General features: G+C 40.1%; 2 protein-coding genes across 2 annotated transcripts; both read right to left on the bottom strand.

Annotated features, from left to right (window-relative positions):
• Positions 1 to 4,854: 4,854 nt before the first annotated feature.
• LOC146622333 (uncharacterized) lies at positions 4,855 to 6,414 on the bottom strand. Its single transcript, XM_085366154.1, has 5 exons — positions 6,259 to 6,414; positions 5,880 to 5,996; positions 5,656 to 5,802; positions 5,246 to 5,356; positions 4,855 to 5,157 (listed from the first exon to the last, which is right to left on the bottom strand). The coding sequence occupies exons 1-5, from the start codon at positions 6,302 to 6,304 to the stop codon at positions 4,916 to 4,918; spliced, it is 663 nt and encodes a 220-aa protein (XP_085222280.1). The 5' UTR covers positions 6,305 to 6,414; the 3' UTR covers positions 4,855 to 4,915.
• A 943-nt stretch (positions 6,415 to 7,357) lies between these two features.
• smg9 (SMG9 nonsense mediated mRNA decay factor) lies at positions 7,358 to 18,080 on the bottom strand. Its single transcript, XM_085366159.1, has 13 exons — positions 17,728 to 18,080; positions 17,571 to 17,645; positions 17,139 to 17,370; positions 16,935 to 17,032; positions 16,705 to 16,817; positions 15,415 to 15,526; positions 15,123 to 15,218; positions 14,871 to 14,956; positions 14,011 to 14,117; positions 13,820 to 13,927; positions 11,650 to 11,775; positions 11,415 to 11,559; positions 7,358 to 7,540 (listed from the first exon to the last, which is right to left on the bottom strand). The coding sequence occupies exons 1-13, from the start codon at positions 17,872 to 17,874 to the stop codon at positions 7,462 to 7,464; spliced, it is 1,524 nt and encodes a 507-aa protein (XP_085222285.1). The 5' UTR covers positions 17,875 to 18,080; the 3' UTR covers positions 7,358 to 7,461.
• Between the last annotated feature and the right edge of the window lie 1,975 nt (positions 18,081 to 20,055).

A 20,055-nucleotide genomic window follows, 5' to 3' on the forward strand; every position in this document is an offset into this window, starting at 1 on the left:
GTCGAGGCACGATGTGCCGGGAAAGCGGTGTTCCTCCCGGCTGTAGTAGGTCTCGACCGCCCGTTAGCTTCAAGCTAGTGGCCGCCAGCTCGAAGCCGACCGGGAGGTCGAGGCACGATGTGCCGGGAAAGCGGTGTTCCTCCGGGCTGTAGTAGGTCTCGACCTCCCGTTAGCTTCGAGCTAGTGGGTGTCAGATCTCCAAAAACGTTGGAGCACTTTTGCAAGTATGTGATGTCTTGTAAACCGAGCAGGTATCTGACGTTTACACAACTACATTCACGCCTCAAAATATCTTAAAAGTGTATTTTGTGACCCAGAAAGAGTAATATTACAACTAAGTAGCTGCCGCCATTGTTGGAGTTTTGCGAGATCTCGCAAAACAAACTCGGGATCTCGCAATACTTTTGCGAGCTCTCGCAATACTTTTGCGAGATCTCGCAAAAGTCCGTCTTAATTTTTTTTTTTCTCCCTAATTTTTTTTTTCTCCCTAATTTTTTTTTCTCCCATGTCCCCTGCGGGGCGCCGTAGTTTTGCGAGATCTCGCAAAAGTCCGTCTTAATTTTTTTTTCTCCCATGTCCCCTGCGGGGCTCCGTAGTTTTTGTCTGCTTCCATTTGCCTTTGCACTAGGATGATGTCGGTGTAAATGTGCAGTCATATTCATTGGATTCCCACTAGTGCTGTCAGCGTTAATCTCCTTAAAATGACATTAACGCCATAATGCGGCAAATCTGTTAACGAGTTACTGCGGATCGGTAGATTAGTTCAGCCATATTTTCTTTATGTCTTATTAATTTGATAACCCATAATATTGACTATCGCGTACACACAGTGTTGGGGAGTAACGGAATACATGTACCGCCGTTACGTATTTAAAATACAAAATATGAGTAACTGTATTCCGTTACAGTTACCGTTTAAAAAGGTGGTACTCAGAATACAGTTACTTTGTTGAAATAAATGGATTACACTGCGGTACTTTCCTGTTTCATATTGTCGCGGGTCAGGACTGTTTGGGTTTTGTTTGACAGCTGCGTTCTGTTGTTCCAGGCGGCAGCGTTACGGTTGCCATGGTTACAGGGCGAAGCTCTCTCTCTCTCTCTGCAACTGTGTGTTTCCTGGGTGAGAGAGCGCCTTTTCGTTGTTGTTGTTGTTGTTGTGCTAAGCTAATAGGCAGAATGCTACAAGCATAGCTCTAAAGAATGTAGCATCATGGGCAGTGTAGTCCGTGCTGCAGGGAGAATGGACTGCCATACACGTTATGGGTCTGTGAGCGAGGAGGGAGAAAAAGGGGAGTGGAAAGGTACGAGTTGTCATCGAGGAAAAACGGGAGCTGGAAGCATGTAAATATAATAACAACCACTTCAGCCAAGAAGAGTGCCTGACGAGCCCAGTTGTAAGTAAACTATTAAGACTCGACTGTACACCGTGTTCGTGTTTTCCTCCGAAAACAATTGGAGCAGTCTTTCAACGCCTCTCTCTGTCTCTCGCAAGAAAAGTTGACCCACACAACAAAGTAAAGCTATTTTTCGGCTACGAGCCGACAGAGACCCCGCCGTATTAGTCAGAGGTCCCTTTACTACAGTTCGGAGACGCGGACCTTCAGTAATAGTAATAAATCACACAGCAATAGTACATTCACGTTGTTGTAAAAAGCACGATAATATATTAAGTAATCCAAAGTATTCAGAATACGTTACTGTCATTGAGTAACGTAACGGAATACGTTACAGAATACATTTTGGGGCATGTATTCTGTATTCTGTAATGGAATACATTTTAAAAGTAACCTTCCCAACACTGCGTACACATACATTTTAAGAATGTATTCATATGTGTGTTTATGCCAGAACATCAAACAAATCTTATATGAGTTTGTATTAGATTATTATATAATTATTATATAATCTAATATAATAAATTAGATTATAATATAATATATTATAATATAAATACTCTAAATAGATTATATTAGAGTAAATACAATCTGCAAAAAAAAAAATGCAAATCACCCAAACCTAGCTGGACCAATAATGCCCATGATCAGTGTATTTACACTTTTGACTCTACATCATCATCTGGTTGTGTGTTAGTCACACAAACTTGAAAGGCAGTTAGTAGGTGACAGTTCAAGAATAATGAGTACACTTTGCACTGTAAGCACTCCTTCACTAACTCTGTGCTATTCTGTTTACACATAATTCAGGAACAGGCATCAGGAACAGGCTACGGGCTCGCGCACACCGCGCACCCATGCCCAGTATCCTGCTAGCCAATGTTCAATCCATCGAGAACAAGCTTGATGACCTCAGAGCCAGAATCAAGTTCCAGAGAGACATTCGGGACTGCAACCTCCTCTGCTTCACCGAGACTTGGCTGAACCCAGCGATACCAGACCACGCCGTGCAGCCGACGGGGTTCTTTTCGGTTTACCGCATGGACAGGACAATGGAGTCGGGGAAGAAAAGAGGTGGTGGAGTGTGTTTGATGGTGAACAACAGATGGTGCGACAGCACAAACATCTCCCCACTCACACGCTCTTGCTCGCCCAATCTGGAGCTTTTGATCGTTAAGTGTCGCCCTTTCTATCTCCCTCGGGAATTCACTGCGGTCATTGCCTGCACTGTTTACATTCCGCCTCACGTGGACTCGGACACTGCCTTATGTGAGCTACATGAGGCTCTCACACATCAACAAACACTTCACCGAGATGCCGCACTCATTGTTATGGGAGATTTTAACAGAGTGAATCTCAAACGGACATTTCACAACCTTCACCAGCACATCAACTGCCCCACCCGGGGCACGAGGACATTAGACCACTGCTACACCCCGTTCAAGAACTGTTACAAGGCTCAACCCCTGCCGGCATTTGGAAAATCGGACCATTCCGCCATCTTCCTCATACCTGCTTACAAACAAAGGCTAAAGCAGCAACCACCAATCAGGAGGGAGGTCGCTCGCTGGACGGACCAATCGGTGGCCGCGCTGCAGGACGCACTGGATGACGCAGACTGGGACATGTTTCCCAACCAGAAGCCGTGGGTGGATAAAAACATCCGCGACGCTCTGAGATCACGCACCGCTGCCTACAATGAAGGGCTTGTCTCCGGTAATATGGACCTATACAAGGCTGCGTCCTACAACGTGCGCAGCACGGTCCGAAAGGCAAAGCGGAGCTACGGGGAAAAACTAGAGTCACAGCTACGACAGTGCGACTCTAGGAGCCTGTGGAAAGGACTGCGGACTATAACGGACTATAAACGACCAGCTTCTTCAATGATGAATGCCGATGCTTCACTGGCTGATGAGCTGAACACGTTTTATGCTCGCTTCGACGCCGCAGCAATTAAAACAACAAACGGCTGCGCGCGCTCGGAGTGCACCAGTGAAGAAAATGCATTCGTCATCACAGAGCATGCCGTGAGGAACACCTTCAGGAGGGTGAACACCAGGAAGGCAGCAGGACCAGATGCAATCCCTGGCCGGGTCCTTAGAGCCTGCGCTGATCAACTAGCACCGGTGTTCACGGAGATCTTCAACCTCTCCCTGGCCCAAGCTGTGGTTCCCACGTGCTTCAAACGGTCCATTATTGTCCCTGTTCCAAAGAAACAACAGCCCGCTTGCCACAATGACTACCGTCCAGTAGCACTGACTTCAATTGTGATGAAGTGTTTTGAAAGACTGATGAGAGATCACATCACTTCTTCACTTCCTCCCACCATCGACTCACTTCAGTTTGCTTACCGGACTAATCGTTCCACAGACGATGCCATATCTCACCTGCTCCACACATCCCTGAGTCACCTGGACACTGGCAGAGGGAATTATGTTAGGATGCTGTTCGTGGACTACAGTTCAGCATTCAACACAATAATTCCCTCTAAGCTTTTCACCAAGTTGACGGATCTAGGACTCAGCTCATCACTGTGTCAGTGGATCCTCAACTTCCTCACAGACAGACCCCAATCAGTGAGGGTGGGAAAACAAGTCTCCCCCTCCATCTCACTCAGCACTGGAGTGCCTCAGGGCTGTGTTTTAAGCCCCCTGCTGTACTCACTGTACACTTATGACTGTGTAGCCACATCCGACACCACCTCCATTGTCAAGTTTGCTGACGACACTGCTGTTGTGGGCCTGATCTCCGACAACATCGAGACGGCCTACCTGGAGGAGATTAGGAACCTGGAGACCTGGTGCCAGGAGAATAACCTCCTCCTAAACATCAGCAAGACTAAGGAGCTGATCGTGGACTTCACTACAAAGCAGGCGAGGAATTACAAACCCCTCATCATCAGTGGCACGCCAGTGGAGAGAGTGGACAGTTTCCGATACCTGGGTGTCCACATCTCTCACACACGTCACCACACGCACCACCACACATTTCCTATAATCCTATAATTCCTATAATTTATAATCCTTATCTTTATAATCTCTTCTGCTATTTGCACATTCTTTACTGTAAATTCCTAAGTTAATTTGTAAATTTTTGTAGTAAATTGTAAATATTGTAGAACTTTTCTTCTGTCATTTAATGGTCGGGCATTGTACAGCTACAAGCATTTCACCCCCATGTCATACTGTGTATGGTTGTTTGTGTGTGACAAATAAAATTTGAATTTGAATTTAATTGTCAAAATCCACCATATTTGTATTTTACTTTTCTATTAATTCAGGAAAATGTCTCACTGACTCCTTACGATAACCTTTAAATGTGCGTGCAAAATGATTTTGAGACTTAAAGGAAACAGAGATGCATATAGGATTTTAAGAAATTTATTCGTTAATTTTTTTCCACAAACCAAAAATTATATTTAGTTACAAAATTTTCAATAATTTTTTAAGGTCTGGTGAAATGGGAGGAAACATTGTGACAGTCATATGAAAAGCTGGGATGTGATGCTGTTGTTTCATCAGCTAAGAGAACAAGACCAGAGAGATCAGCGTTGTGACAAAGAGCAGACGGCCAACAGCTGTAGTGCCAGCAGTTGTACTACTGGGCTGTGATGTAGTTGTCATCCCAGCACTGTTGCAGAGGTCACCCTGGCAGCAGCTGATTTCTGCTGCAGTGATTCCTGTGATCTGTGGAGATTGTGTGCTTGAGCAAATCAGCTTGGAGGCGCAGCCCTTTACAGTCACCTTTTGTCCTTCTGCAGTCACTGAGGAAATGAAAGGAAGGAATAACAGAACATTTGTCTGAGCAGAAAAGAACAAACATGCAGACACTGAATCCTGTCGGTATATTACTTGCTGATGAGATGCAGTGGTCCTCATTTCCGTTGCAGTTTAGAGTTTGTGTGCAATCGTTTCCAACACATTGGAAGCACTTTTTCCCATTTGGAGATGAGATGCTGCCCTCTGTTGAATACAGAAATATTTGTAATATTTGTTTCCCTGCTTATTTTAACTGTGTGCCAAAAACATCAGCTTGGAAAAAAAACCAACAGAAAACAATATGTTACTAATATGTTTGTTTGAGAATTTTCAATCAGGAAATTTTCACAGATTGATTATTTTGCCCTGATCTATTCAAGCAAATACGACGATTGACCCACTTTAAAATTTCTCAACATATTTGATAAAAAGATTTTTTATCTTTTAAGTTTCAAGAACAGGAAATTAGATTTCAAAATACCAAGAAGCATGATAGAAATTACCAGGGGCATCTTGAGAGTTGCAAAGATCAGAGGTGCAACACTTGCTGGTAATTAGAGTTCGGGCGCCTCCAAAGTTGATTGAGGCCTGAACACACTCCTCAGCCGCAGCACAACTTTTACCTTTAATATCAACCAGTTTTGAATCACCTGCAACAAAAAGACGAACCATTGAAAACTGAACCAGTTTAAAAGAAGAATAAAATAAGAACTATACAAAATCAAACCTGCGTATGAAGCTATTCTGACTGATGCACACTGAGTGTTGGAAGGACATTCTTTTGTTGTCTGAGCGCAGCTTCCAGAGAGGTCCGGTATGCATTCGTAACATTTCAAAGCACAGGCTGATAAAACAAAGATAAAGACAAGTAAACTTTCTCTTGCTTCCAATGCATGGACATATTCTAAAACATTCACTAAAACAGTTTGAAAAATAGATGGCTAACAGTACAATAAATAGTGCAATCATTTGTAGAATTGACAAACCTTTACTAAGATGTAATGACACTTGTTGTAAAAGCATTAAAAAAGAAAACATTTCATTGAATATTACAGAACTTGCTGGTTTAAAAATGTTAAAGAACAGATAACTGAACAAAAACTTGCCTTTAGGGAGCAGCACAATCCCAAGGATCAGCACAAAGATCTGCATTGTGTGATGGTCAGATAGAAGTGAATTTCTGTTTAGTTTCTGTTCAGTTTATAAGTAATTCTTATTGGGGGGAAGTGGTCTTCTTGCTGTGACCACTCCTTAACTCCTCCTTTGACAATGAAAGAACCTGACTATCAAAAACAAGCCTTTGAAACAGCATATATGTATATATGAATAGACTTCATAGAACCTATATCTAGATAATTAAATTGGCATTAGTTAGAATTCTCCAAAGTTAAAATAGAATAACATAGAATACCTGAATCTCAACATATGTATGAGGAAGAATAATATCTATTAAAACTAGTTTAAAAACCTGTTTAGTTCCAGTTTGTTTATTTGTTTGAAGTTTTAGTGATAATAAAATGCCTTATTGATTTTTGTATCAGTGTATTGATGACAGGTGGCTATATATATGCTTCTATTCATAGCTGAAGTTTTAGTGTTATTAAATTGCTGATTTTTGTATCATATATTTGATGGAATATTCTTTAAAGTCGTTTCATTCTATTGCTAAAATATGTTTAGGCTGCATTTAGGCTGCAAATCATTTTCTTTTAGAACGGACGTGAATTGTTTTTTTTTTTTCTTTGATAACCAGTGACTGTTTCAGTTGTCAGCAGAGTATGTTTTAACCATGCAACCACTCTAGTGGCACTGAATGAAAAAAAAACTGACTGTGATGCATGCTACATGCATTCTACAATACAACATATATCTTTAAAAAACCAGGCCCACCAGTTCTCTCTTTCATTTTTACCATACTTTTTACAAAGGTAATAACAAGACAGAAATCTGTATTTTCACCTTATAAAACATGTTAAGTATCAGTGCATCAAAACTGAAACACAGTCAAGAATGACTTGAATTTAAAAACTATTCTCGCATTTTTATTAGACATGTGCTGAGAGAAGACACTTTCTTTTCCCGCTCACCACCTCTGCACAGGCTGTAACTTTATCTGTAACTATCAGAATTCCTGAGGACAGTCCCAGGACACTATAGAACAAGCAGGACTCAAAGTCTGAATAATTATATTTATTTTATGTCCCAGTGATGTTTTTTTTTTTTCAACATCCCATTCAGCTGCACTTCTTTTGTCTTTGTGTGATCTGATCAGTGAAATAAAACTGTACATAAGAGCAGTTAAACACGTGTCAGCAGAGCAGACGACTGTATTCAGAGAGGGCCGAGGACTTTTTCACACCATCCCAGATACGAGCTGCATAGTGAAACCTGTGAAAACAAAGAAAGTTAAGACAGGAAACAGAGGGATAAACTTAAACGAAATCCCAATAATGTCTCAAGATTTCACAAAATTACAGTGACATAGTACAAAGAAGAAAAAAATCAAAAATTTTATGCATTTCTGCACCAACCTTAATTATTAACACTTTTACTTTCTTTATATGGCATGGAAATATGTTTCTTTTCTATGGAACGCCAGGACTGCCATTATGAATTAATTAAATACACCATTAAATAATTAATTAAATGTGGCAATAATTAATTAAAATTGGAATTAATTAATTAAATAAATAGTTATGATATATGTAATTAATTAATTATTGACACATTTAATTAATTATTGACACATTTAATTAATTATTTAATGATATATTTATTTATTTCATTTTGGCAGTCTTGGCGCCTGGCTCTCATCATGAAATAATTTTATCTGTCAGCCTCACCCATCAAACTCAGGGGGCGGGGTTAACGCTGATCGAGTCAAAACCATTGCTTTGGCCTGGTGGCCATTGTTTCTAGCACACAACAACCGGCATGTGGAAGCTAACAGAACTGAGCTTTGAAAAACCCTGTTTGTGTGTTACCAAATACCGTTTTAATATTTTTTTAGCCGAGAATGTAGTGGTTTAATCTTCATGTGTCTGGTCGGTTTGTCAAGATACAGCCTCTTTGCAAAAGTGTTTCGATGATTTCGGAGATGTCGTCCCAGTCTCACGGCAAAGCGTGGGATAGACCCGCTCGCCTCGCAAGCAATCCCACCGACAAAGCGCAGGCCCCGGTACACAGCTGTAGTAACCCCCGCTGACTTCTTTTACTGAGGTTATATTTATCGGTGTTTTATTTCCTGATGTTCTTATGTGTCCTACGTGTTTCAGTTGCCAATTCTGAATTATAACTAACATTAAAAACATGTTTAAGGAGGAGAGAGAGCAAATAAATCTGTTTAACATCTGATCTTTGGGTTTTTGTTCAGTAATCAGCGTGACCTGTGTATAAACACATAAAAGAGATAACGTTGGTGTTTCCGTCATGTAGTAACTGCTGGCTTTAACTGTACAAAGGTTGTTCGACACTATGAAACACATACAGACTTCATGATGTTCGGCTAATATTTTTATTGTGAATATTAATCATGCTGACCTCGCTCTGTACACCACGCAGCGAGGTCAGCATATCCACGATATCCTCAGCTCCATGAGTTAACACAAAGTTTCCCAGCTGACTATCTAACTGCCAACTATTCCAGAGACGTGAAAATATACAGCATAAAGAAAAGTGTAAGAGACTCAGCAGCAGATTAGAATAACAGTTATACATTTAATAAATCACCAAATGAATCCAAGAAACGAGCAAACCTGTTCCGACAATTTGAATTTGTATTCCCTCAGCTGCAGACTCGCTGCTGTTTAAATGTTTGAAAAGGAAGATTAGATATAAACAAAGGTCAAACATAGACTCAGTCTGCCTTCACATTTGATATGAGGCCAGCACGTATAGTGGCCTCAGCAGGCTATTACTGAAATACACGTGCTATATCATAAACTATGATATAAACAGGGAGGTCCTATTAACATGTTTAGTTTTAAAGGACACCTTCCTGCCTTTAGTCTCATTCATGAGCAGTATTCGTTTTCTTCTAACATCCAGAAGTCTGCACAATGTGTTTCATAGTTTGTAACAAGCCTTTGACAGGTAAACATAACATGACCGAAAAAGCAAAAAAAAAAAAAGAGAGAGAGAGAGAGAGAGAGAGAGAGAGAGAGAGAGAGAGAGAGAGAGAGAGAGAGAGAGAGAGAGAGAGAGAGAGAGAGAGTGTTGACATAAGAAGAGAAAATGCTCTCAATTATGGAGACAGACAAATGGTTCATTTATGTTTGATGTGTGTTTATTCCTCCCTAAATATCGTCGGTGAAGTTCGCCATGCACGTCAGATTTTCCTGCGCATTTTTATACCTCTGCCAACAGAGAGAGAAAAAAAATCACATTCTAACAGACAGCTGGTGCTTAGAATACAGTTGAATAACTATTAAAAAACAGATGATATTTAGATGATAGTTCAGTCTAACACATGTGCCAGTGAACCATTAAACGTCTGTGAAACTATGCAGTTATGAAACGTAACTTTAACCTCAGCCAAACCGATTTGCTCAGTTGTAAATAAAACAGCGAAGTAAACGTGACCCGACAGACAGAACCTGAGTGAATGAAGTCCAGCGTTTAACCACTGAGAGCTAAAACTCAGCTGAGGTTTGAAAGCTGTGTGCCGGTGATTGGACATCAGCCGCTGATAAAGCTGTTCGCCTATAAAGTGCTCTGTAAGGAAACAAGCTCCAGCAGCTCTGCGCTCGGGGAAAATACTCTATTTACTTATCTTGTGCAGAAAAATGCGCTGACATTGCGTTATATCGAGCACCGGCTGCCCAGTTAAACTGTGACTATCACCAGGTAACTAGGCGTGTTTCTTGAATTAGCAGCAGGTGTTAAACAGCTGACAGATGAGGAGGAGGATGCATGCAGGTAAACTGAGGGTCTGTTGAGCTGATCGCTGGTTTCGTGAGAAAAACATGTGGAACACGGAGAGTGGAATATGTAAACAAACCGGTTAATGTACCCCCTCGGTGCGCTCTGCATGCTAACTGTTAGCAGAGCTAGTGAAATCTCTGAAAACATCTGAGCACTTTTGCAAGCATGTTCTATGTTGACAACCTGACCAGACATACGGCGCGACATTCGCAGCTAAAACACTGTTAAAAGTGTAGCTGGTGACAGAAAAACGGGGTATTTTAAAACTACACCACCACCATTGCTGCCTGTGATTTGATCTGCATTCTGGGATAACTGGCTGCCCCAAGTCTACACAAGCAATCGATTATCTAGGATCGACCTGTTTTGACTTACTTTGCACGGCAACCAATCAAATGTTAGAGAAGCTGCATGGGCAGCGTTAACCCCGCCCCCTGAGTTTGATGGGTGAGGCTGACAGATAAAATTATTTCATGACGAGAGCCAGGCGCCAAGACTGCCAAAATGAAATAAATAAATATATCATTAAATAATTAATTAAATGTGTCAATAATTAATTACATGTGTCAATAATTAATTAAAATGTGAAATACATAAATAATTAATTAAATGTGTCAATAATTAATTAATTAAATGTGTCAATAATTAATTAAAATGTGAAATACATAAATAATTAATTAAATGTGTCAATAATTAATTAAATGTGTCATAACTATTTATTTAATTAATTAATTCCAATTTTAATTAATTATTGACACATTTAATTAATTATTTAATGGTGTATTTAATTAATTCATTATGGCAGTCCTGGCGTTCCATACTTTTCACTGTAGTATTTCATTTTCAATTGATATTGTTTTAAGCATGTTCAGAAAAAAATTAACCTGATATCCCACAGCAAGAAATATTTTTCACTACTCTGAAAGTTTTGTGCTTGTAGGTACATGCAGCAAGTTGCACCTCAGAAAACTATTTCACAACAAACCACCAGCGCTCATTTTCTGTTGTTTACAAAAAACAAAACAAAAAGACAGCAGGTTGTAGTCACTGAAAGTAAAGGGAAGCAGAGAGACCCCTCATCTCTAATAGATATTTTGCATTTCTTCCACAGGGATTAAAAACTGTTTCTATGAGAGTTCAAAAACAATGACATTTATGATGGCTTTGTTGAGCAAACCAGTTTAAAACATAAAACTGATTCTCACCCTGGGTGCAGGATGTATTTACTTGGTTGTCTCACTTTTTTTACCATGGATTAGTCACCTACACTTTTTGAATAGTGGAATATGAATAAAATAATTATTCATTTATAAATAAATAGTACTGATATGATGTTTACCAGTTTTTCTCAGTGAGAATAGTGTGTGACAGCTGACAGCGGGGCATGGCCAGTATTTGGCTGCGGAGTTTTGAAACCATGGTGGAAAAGGCCGGGTGTCCTCTATAGCCGGGGAGCAGAGAGAACAGTGGGTACGTTCCTGACCCTAAACAACGTACAAAGATTCATTTATTTTTCACACAACACACGAGATGTTACTTGAGTTTACCTTATGAGAAGAATAAATGTTTGTAACCTGCTTTGGTCAAATTATCCTCCCCGTCATTTTCCTGCACAGGAAGCAAAAACATATTGACCTCGGTTGTCAGATAGTCCTGCCCCAGGCCTGGGAAGACATTGCAGTCAAGCATGGATAATGTTCCTGAGAATAAAACACATGTTATAGTTGTGGCCAGCCTGTTAATCCACTTCAGAAGTGATGCTTTGTTTACAGGACTACAAAACCAAACACATTCACTAAAAACCTTTGAACAGTCACAAAATATCATTTTGCTCACAAGTACAAAGCAAACAAAAGGTTTTCATCTAGAAACACCATAAACCTGATGGAGCCTTTTACCACTCCTGAATGCACATTTAGAACTTTTGGGTTAAATCATCAGTGATATGTATGGAGGTCAGAAGAGAGGCACAACAGTGATTGTCTACAGCCATCTGTATAACATGGTAGAGGGTTATAGTTTGGGGAGGTATTTCAGCCAGTGGTGTTGATAGAGTTATGAATGCAGAAAAGGATTAATTTTGACATTGATCATGGGAGAATGATCCCAAACACACTGTCAATGCCATGAAAGCATACCTGGCTAGAAAAACACTCACAGGAACACTATCAGTCTGGGGGTGGGCGCTATAAACCCCCCACCCAGAAATTCTTCTACCCAGCAACTGCGTTGAGGATATGTCTCTATATACTCCTGGATAAGGAAAAATAGCAACAGCATGAGTATCGGATGAGCAAGGGAATGAGACTCGCTATTGTTTGACTTTCACAAGGAGGATGCCAAACAAAATGGGGTAATTTGCGAAACATGCTGTAAAATTATGCCCCTAAAGGTATCAGTACCACAAGTTCAACTGCAAAATTAAGACCAATTTAAACTCTGCATGTCAATGTCTCCCCACACCAAAGAAAACCTCAAATAAACCATCTGTGATAACAGTGACTGTTCTTGGTCAGTCGTTTTTATAGTCATTATGTAGACTTTTGTCTCTATAATTTGAGGTCATCACATTTTTTTATATGTTGTAAAGCACAAAGGAGCACCTTTTTAATTTCAGTTGTTTTGTCTCGTTAATTATTGCTCAAAGTTTTTTGTGCTGCTATGATCTTTATTTGTTAAAGGTGTAGTGTTGACCACAGAAAGAGACTTACTGTGACAGCATAGTCATTTGTGAAAAATCCCTGTATGAAACTGATGGTTACTGTTAAAATAAAACATGTCAATTCATTCAGATTCTTTGTAGAAAAAATTTAAATGAGTACACCAGTGTCATTTTTGGCACTGCATGATTGAAAATGACACTTGTTTTGGAGGTTATTTAAACATATCGCGATATATATCATGTATCTTGATATAGTAAAAAAATTACACAATATAGATTTTCCTCATATTGCCCAGCCCTATATCAGTCATGGATTGGCCTCCCCAGAACTTGGACATCAAAAATAATTAAAACTGTTTGCAATCATCCATAGAAAATGTAACAAAAGGCAGCCAACGTCGAAAGAAGAGTTTTGACTGTCCTTCAATAAATGTGGAGAACAGTTCCTGAAGACTGCTTAAAGAAATGATAACAAAGCTTTCCTAAGAGAGTTCAGGAGAGAAAAAGTAGTCATTCCAAATACTGACTTTAAAGTTTCGTATTTTCCTTATACACTGCATTTCCATTCATGTTTTGAGGGGTGACTCAAGATTTGCACAGTAAATGGTAAATGGCCTGTATTTGTATAGTGCTTTTCTAGTCCCTAAGGACCCCAAAGCGCTTTACACAACCAGTCATCCACCCATTCACACACACATTCACACACTGGAGATGGCAAGCTACATTGTAGCCACAGCCACCCTGGGGCGCACTGACAGAGGCGAGGCTGCCGGACACTGGCGCCACCGGGCCCTCTGACCACCACCAGTAGGCAACGGGTGAAGTGTCTTGCCCAAGGACACAACGACTGAGACTGTCCAAGCCGGGGCTCGAACCGGCAACCTTCCGATTACAAGGTGAACGCCCAACTCTTGAGCCACGATCGTCCCAGTACTTTAAATGTAGATAATTTCTTACCATTTACTTAACTTTTTTTTGCCACCATATCACATTCATTTTCTTCTACCAGCTCCCTTACTGGCATTCATTACTACTTACACATAAAACATTAACATAAAGAGAAATTTGTTGTAGTTTTGCACCTTTGTATTTGAGGTGAGAATGAGCCATTAATTTGTTGACCACCATATGCATGTTCTTCAGATTTCTTGGGCAGAAATCATCCCGTCTGGCCTTGTTCTGGAGGAAAACTGGGGGAGAAAGAAATTTAAACTTTGACATGCTTAAATTTGGTTTGTGTGTCAAATATAGCGCGTCAGCATTAAACAGCCACCTATATGTGGATAATACTCTGCTCCGTCATCACTGCCTGAAGAGCCGGTGCTGTCGTGGCTTGCAGATGGTGTGGAAGGTTTCAGCATCTCAGCAGTCTGAAGAAACCTGTCCATAAAGGTGACACCATAATATAACTTCAGCTGTGGAATCAATTTGTGTCACAAGAAGCAATAATAATGAGAATTAGATCATTTTACTGAGTGGAAAGAGTACAGGTAAAATTTGCTTGGATAGTTACATATGTAAATATACAGAATCTGCCATTTTCCTGCTGTGCCAATGTGAGATGCTACTTGGCAATAGCCCTGGTAAAAACCATTGTTTGGTAATCTGACATTGATTTTTCACCAAAGGATGCCAAAACAATACATAATCATATCAATATTTGTGCTGATTAAAACTGTAGCTTTCTACTACAGAGATATCATTTTAAGCTATGTACAAAGCCAGTGAAAACTTGCTTTTAATGGCAATATTTTCAGCATTAGGCAAGAATGCTATGCAAAGGGAAAAGGTTTTTAATCACATAGCCAGAGTTGCTCAGATTGTTTGTTATGCTGTGTGAAGAAAATGAGTCATGAACTGATCCAAATGGATTGTGGCGTACAAAAGGTAATAAATGTCAGCACATGTTAGATGGGCATGGAGTCTGACATTTTACACAGGTCTGGATTTGCCTGTTTAAAATGTCAGACTGGCTGAAAGAACAACATTGCTGAGCTTATGAAAAAGCAAAAACAAATATCCTTTTAAGATATAGCATGAAATGTTCAGCATTCCTTTGAGAGTATTGGGCTTTAAAATTATAATCACAACCATCTTGAGAGCACAGGTCCATCGCAGACCTAAAATACTCACCTGTAAAGGTTCAAATCAGTGAACCAGTCTTGAACCACAATTACAACATGGCACACTGTAAACAGGAAGGCAGCGATCTGAAGAGACTGTAGAAGAATTATACAGAGAGTACAAACATGCTTTATTTGTAGAAAAGAATAAATACGATCACTAAACCAACATCAAACAATGAATCCCAAAACTAAAGTTCACAGGTGTTTAGCACCAGCATTCATATTATTATATACTGTCCTCCGCAGGCCAGCCACATACCTGCATCTCAACATATGTATGAGGAAGATTGTATTCTGGAGGTAACTTCCGATCATTGTTGATAAGATGATCCAGAATTGATGGGCTAAGCATTGGCTGAAGAATGACATTTAAACACAGTGAAACATGTTGTTGCTTCAGCACAACAAATCCTTAACCACAGTTAGACATATTGCAGTTCCAAGGTTAACATTACAGACAGTTTGTACCAACTTACATTCTGACAGCAAAAAGAAAATACTACAGTAAACCGTAGAAACTGTCATTTCTAATCACAATACTTCATTCATACCTGCGTATCCAAGAAGATAACTCTCTCCTGTGTGATGAAGAAATCAATCCCTGTGCTCTGATTTCCACCTCTTTCCTTGATTTCTTGAGTCTGGGGTCTGAATACAAAACTCCTGTTCAAACAAACACACGTTTTTATTCAATATCACCTCCAAAGAACTGTTCAAGTGATTTTTCTCAAATTAATTATTAAAGTACTCGCATTGATCCTTTAAAAAAAGAAATGCATCTGTAATTATCAGACAAATATAGAGTATTATATTGAGTATATTTCATATTAGAAAAATCACATGGCACACCACCAAACAAAATGTTACAAAAAGCATATTGATAATTTTTCCCTGCAGGAGTGGAACCACAATCTTCCACGACACACCTATGTGCCACGGCTCAGTGGTTGGGAACTAGATGTTCTGCGTTTTGATGGCAGGGATAAAATGTATTCAGACAAGTTCTGCGGTTGTATTACCTCATTCCCTCTTAACTTAAGTAGGCATTTCACTTGAATAAGGGAAAGTGCCTCCTGGGCACCTCCTGGGTTATGTGCGTCACACTCTGATGGATGCATCGGAGAGGAATTTAGGAATCAGTTTGTTGCCCAAGGATATTTGGCATGCAGACTGGAGCACCTAGGGTTTAAACCAATAACCTTCTAAATAGTAAATGAAATGCGCCATCTCTTGAGCTTCAGCCATCACATCGCCGTTCCCTACAGTTTGTGTGTTGGATCAATTTAAGTGAATGGCAATTATAGAGTACTTTTCTATTATCAGTGACCACTCAGCGTGCTTTAAGACAAGCCAAAGACCTTTTTCCTGTCTTTTTGTGTAATTAAGCACTTTCATCATTTCAAATCTTCTGCAATTTAAAAATCACCAGTTAAGCCTATGTGCATGAGTTTGGCCCAAACCAAAACACTACTGATATTTCTCACGTGAGTCATGCGGATATTGCTCAACAAGGAGGTTTTTGCCAAACCATCAGGGACTCCAAATTTTTAAATGCAAGTCATGAAATAGTATCTAGTCCGGTGTAACTGAAACTTTGGCAATCATTTCAATGCAACTGCCGCCAACCTCCATCCAGGAAATACAGATTTTTCCCAGTGGTTGCTATACAGGTGTGGAATGGTCTCTAACTGGTGTCCCATTCATTTCATCCTAACCCATCAGCATGATTGTCACAGGTCCAAACTGAACACCGTATATTTAGTTGTCATGTGTCTGCAAAAACCTCAGTAGTGTGTGTAGTGCAGAACACTTTACATCTTGATCTTATTCTTTAACCTTACCTTTGATCTTCCTCAGGAGTGTTGGCAGATAACAGCGACATGATGGTGGATTTCCCAGTTCCCTGCAAGCCAATAACTCCCACCACCAACATGTCTGTCTGGTCCCTCAAATACTGCAACACATCACAACAACATCACTCAGTTTCCTTTGATCACATATCATAAAGTAAACTGAAAGCACTGTTTAAATCTGCAAAATCAACTAAATGTATTAAATGCTATGAATTTACCTCCATGGCACTGTCACACCAATTCATCTGATCATCCACCAGTTTAATGCTGTGCTTCATTTTCTCCGGAGGAAGGAGTTTGGACTGCCCAACCATGGCTGGAAGTCACATGAAAGCTTGTGGCCTTAATTATTGCACATGAACATACTTTTGAATTTGGAGAAGAAAATAAAATGTCTTTTTGTAGAGTCTATAACAACTCACGGTCCAATGCACTGCTCGATGCAGAAGCACTCATTCCTCTGTTTTGGATCTGGTATACAGGCTGAGTAGGTCGCTGCCCTTCCCTCTCTATCTTAGAGGGTGGACCAGAGGACTGTGCAGCCGACTCAGTAGGTGTCCCTGGCTTCACTCCATCGTCCCTGGCCTTCATTAGCATGATGGGCTTCTCAAGGACTGGTGTTCCACTGACAGGTGTATTTTGTGAGGGCTTAGCCTTAGAATATATAAACAACAGCACGAATTGGAGATGGAAGTGCTTCGTAAGCACAAACAAGCACGGCTCGTTTTGTTCTGGCATTGTGAATATTCTTTGATTTTGGCTATTCTTCCTATTCGGTTAGGGTAAGCAAAATGATACCTCACAAATTTAAACTGTAGACTATAGTTTGTGGTCTCAAAGACAAGCCCACCTACCCTTTCTCCGGGAGGTTTTGCAAGAATGATGGGGGTCTTCTGAATTAGAGGACCTGGTGGATCCTCGCTTCCATCCTGGAAAGAAAATGATTCGAGTAAGTATTTTGATGTAGAGAAGATAAAATCAGAGGCCAAAGCAGTATATCGTTTGAAGTACCCTTCGCTCTCTCGGTTGGTAATCCCGATCTCGACTGGGTCCGGACAGATTTTGCCCCGGAGGGCCAACATCTCTGTCCCCTCGGCGTCGCCTCCTCCTGCGCCCTTGCCCATACATGCCGGGTTGACTGTGACCGGACTCGGACATATCGCGACTCACCTGGAACAGCTGATGTTTACAGAAAGCTTGTAAACGACGGGTAGTAGAGCCGAGATAAAGCTATTATTTATAATTAAAATTCTGTTTCCTAAAAGACAGACCTCTAATACCGACGCCTCAAGGTATGGCTTTTAATATCGTTAACATTTAAACGTAAAAATTAGCTAGAAGCTATCATTATAAGTCAACCCTAACGGTGGTTATAAACAACGCTAGCCAAGACTTCCTGGTGAAGTGTTTGTTTCGTGGCTTGGCGTTTGCCGTGTACGGTTCAACTGAGCGGATAAGGAAAGCGATAATGTTCCACCCGCCTGGAAATCTCTTTTGTACAAAACAAATGCATCTTGTTCGTCATGTAAAAGAAGTCGATTTGAAACACAGTTAAAACATGACTAGTTCCCCTGTCAGGAACTATTTTATCACACATATAATATAATATAATATAATATAATATAATATAATATAATATAATATAATATAATATAATATAATATAATATAATTAGTTTTAATCATTGTTTTGAAATCTGAAATTTCCCCAGTAATGAAAGCTGTATAACAGATTTTTTTCATAGTTTCATCCTAATTTAAAAATGAAGTCAAGTCAAAGTCAAATTAAACTTTATTGACTTGACTTCATTTTTAAATGAATGAATGAATTAAATCTGATAAAGCTGTTACACAAGAACATTTTAATCTATATTTCAAAAAAGAGTCACATTTTTAAAAATTTGAATAAAACTTGACTTCGACTATTTAATTATGCACTCATTTGGATTGATCTCGGGTTAAGTAAACCCGCAGCATTTTGTGTTTTGTTTTGTTTTTCTCTCTTCATAAAAAAAACAAGAAAAACGGCATGCTCAGCTCCTAGCCAAAAAATCTATTGAATTGTTTAATTTATAAAGTTAATCTATTTATCGTCAAGGACTTGCAGCACAATCTCAATTTCAACTAGTAATTAAAAAAAACCCACTGTTTTAATATGACACTGATCTAAACACATCTGGAAGGATAATATTATAAATGAATAAGGAAAATCTATCTTTATGATCTTCTCCTTTGCTTCACATTGTTTAACTGTTTTGGTTCATTTATCTTATTTGTCTTTCTTTTTTTAAAGCCATACATCATGACAGGTGTCACTTCCCTGTTGCTCTTGCTGCCCTCTCTCTGACACAAATCACGCCTGACACTTGTCTCACTCCACTCTCTTCTTCACCTCTCTTGTGCACTGTCTTTTACTTTGGATGGATGACCCCAAATATCTAAGCTCATCTACCTTGACTACCTCTACTCTTTGCAACTTTGCACTCTTACACCTGCCTCTCGCTCTTTCGAACATGAATTCCATCTTGCTTCTACAAACTTTCATTCCTCTTGTTTGCTGTAACACCCTCCCTTTAGGCAAACATCACATCTGTAGTGCTCCTTCTATGCATAAATTATTACTTCCGCTCACTGACCATCACTTCTCTTCTTAACCCAGCTTAAAATACTATTTGCCATATCTTCCTGGTATAAGCGTCATCCCTCTTTAGTTACTACAGCTCTAACATCACCAGGGTTCTTCAAATCTTCTCCATTGTTCAGGCATCCACTCACTCTGCTTATTTCAGAAGTACAGAAGTCTGGTGAGGAACTTTGTCGCATGGAGTCACACAAACCACCTGCAACTCAACACCTCAAAGACTAAGGAACTGGTTGTGGACTTCGGGAGGTCCAGAGAAGGTCCACTGCCGGTTCAGATAGAGGGGGAGGAGGTGGAGGTGGTCAACAAGTACAAGTACCTCGGGCTGTGGGTGGACAATAAACTGGACTGGTCATGCAACACAGAGCACCTGTATAAAAAAGCCCAAAGCCGACTGTACTTCCTCAGGAGGCTGAGGTCTTTTAACATCTGCAGGAAGCTCCTGAGGATGTTTTACCAGTCGGTGGTTGCTGGAGTACTTTTCTATGCTGTGGTGTGCTGGGGGAGCAGCACAGCAAAGAAGGACTCATCCAGGCTGGAGAAACTGATCAGGAGGGCTAGCTCTGTGGTCGGCATGAAGCTGGACACTCTGGTGACAGTGGCAGAGAAAAGGACATTAAAGAAACTGATGGACATTATGAACAATGCTGGGCATCCTCTGCACACGGCCATAAACAATCAGAAGAGTCTGTTCAGTGA

The sequence above is a fragment of the Diplotaxodon limnothrissa genome, linkage group LG11 (assembly GCF_057381915.1).
Source record: "Diplotaxodon limnothrissa isolate DT_005_m linkage group LG11, D_limnothrissa_male_GT1.1, whole genome shotgun sequence".
Lineage (NCBI taxonomy): Eukaryota > Metazoa > Chordata > Actinopteri > Cichliformes > Cichlidae > Diplotaxodon > Diplotaxodon limnothrissa.

What these genes read in the sequence shown, in the direction of transcription:
- LOC146622333 (XM_085366154.1), bottom strand. Translation starts at nt 6,304, where the DNA reads ATGCAGATCTTTGTGCTGATCCTTGGGATTGTGCTGCTCCCTAAAG. An exon ending in GATTGTGCTGCTCCCTAAAG is followed by an intron (nt 5,997 to 6,258) that starts GCAAGTTTTTGT and finishes TTGTTTTATCAG; the next exon opens with CCTGTGCTTTGAAATGTTAC. An exon ending in CAGAATAGCTTCATACGCAG is followed by an intron (nt 5,803 to 5,879) that starts GTTTGATTTTGT and finishes TTTTTGTTGCAG; the next exon opens with GTGATTCAAAACTGGTTGAT.
- smg9 (XM_085366159.1), bottom strand. Translation starts at nt 17,874, where the DNA reads ATGTCCGAGTCCGGTCACAGTCAACCCGGCATGTATGGGCAAGGGCGC. An exon ending in ACCAACCGAGAGAGCGAAGG is followed by an intron (nt 17,646 to 17,727) that starts GTACTTCAAACG and finishes TTTTCTTTCCAG; the next exon opens with GATGGAAGCGAGGATCCACC. An exon ending in TTCTCACCTCAAATACAAAG is followed by an intron (nt 11,776 to 13,819) that starts GTGCAAAACTAC and finishes TTTTATTCTCAG; the next exon opens with GAACATTATCCATGCTTGAC.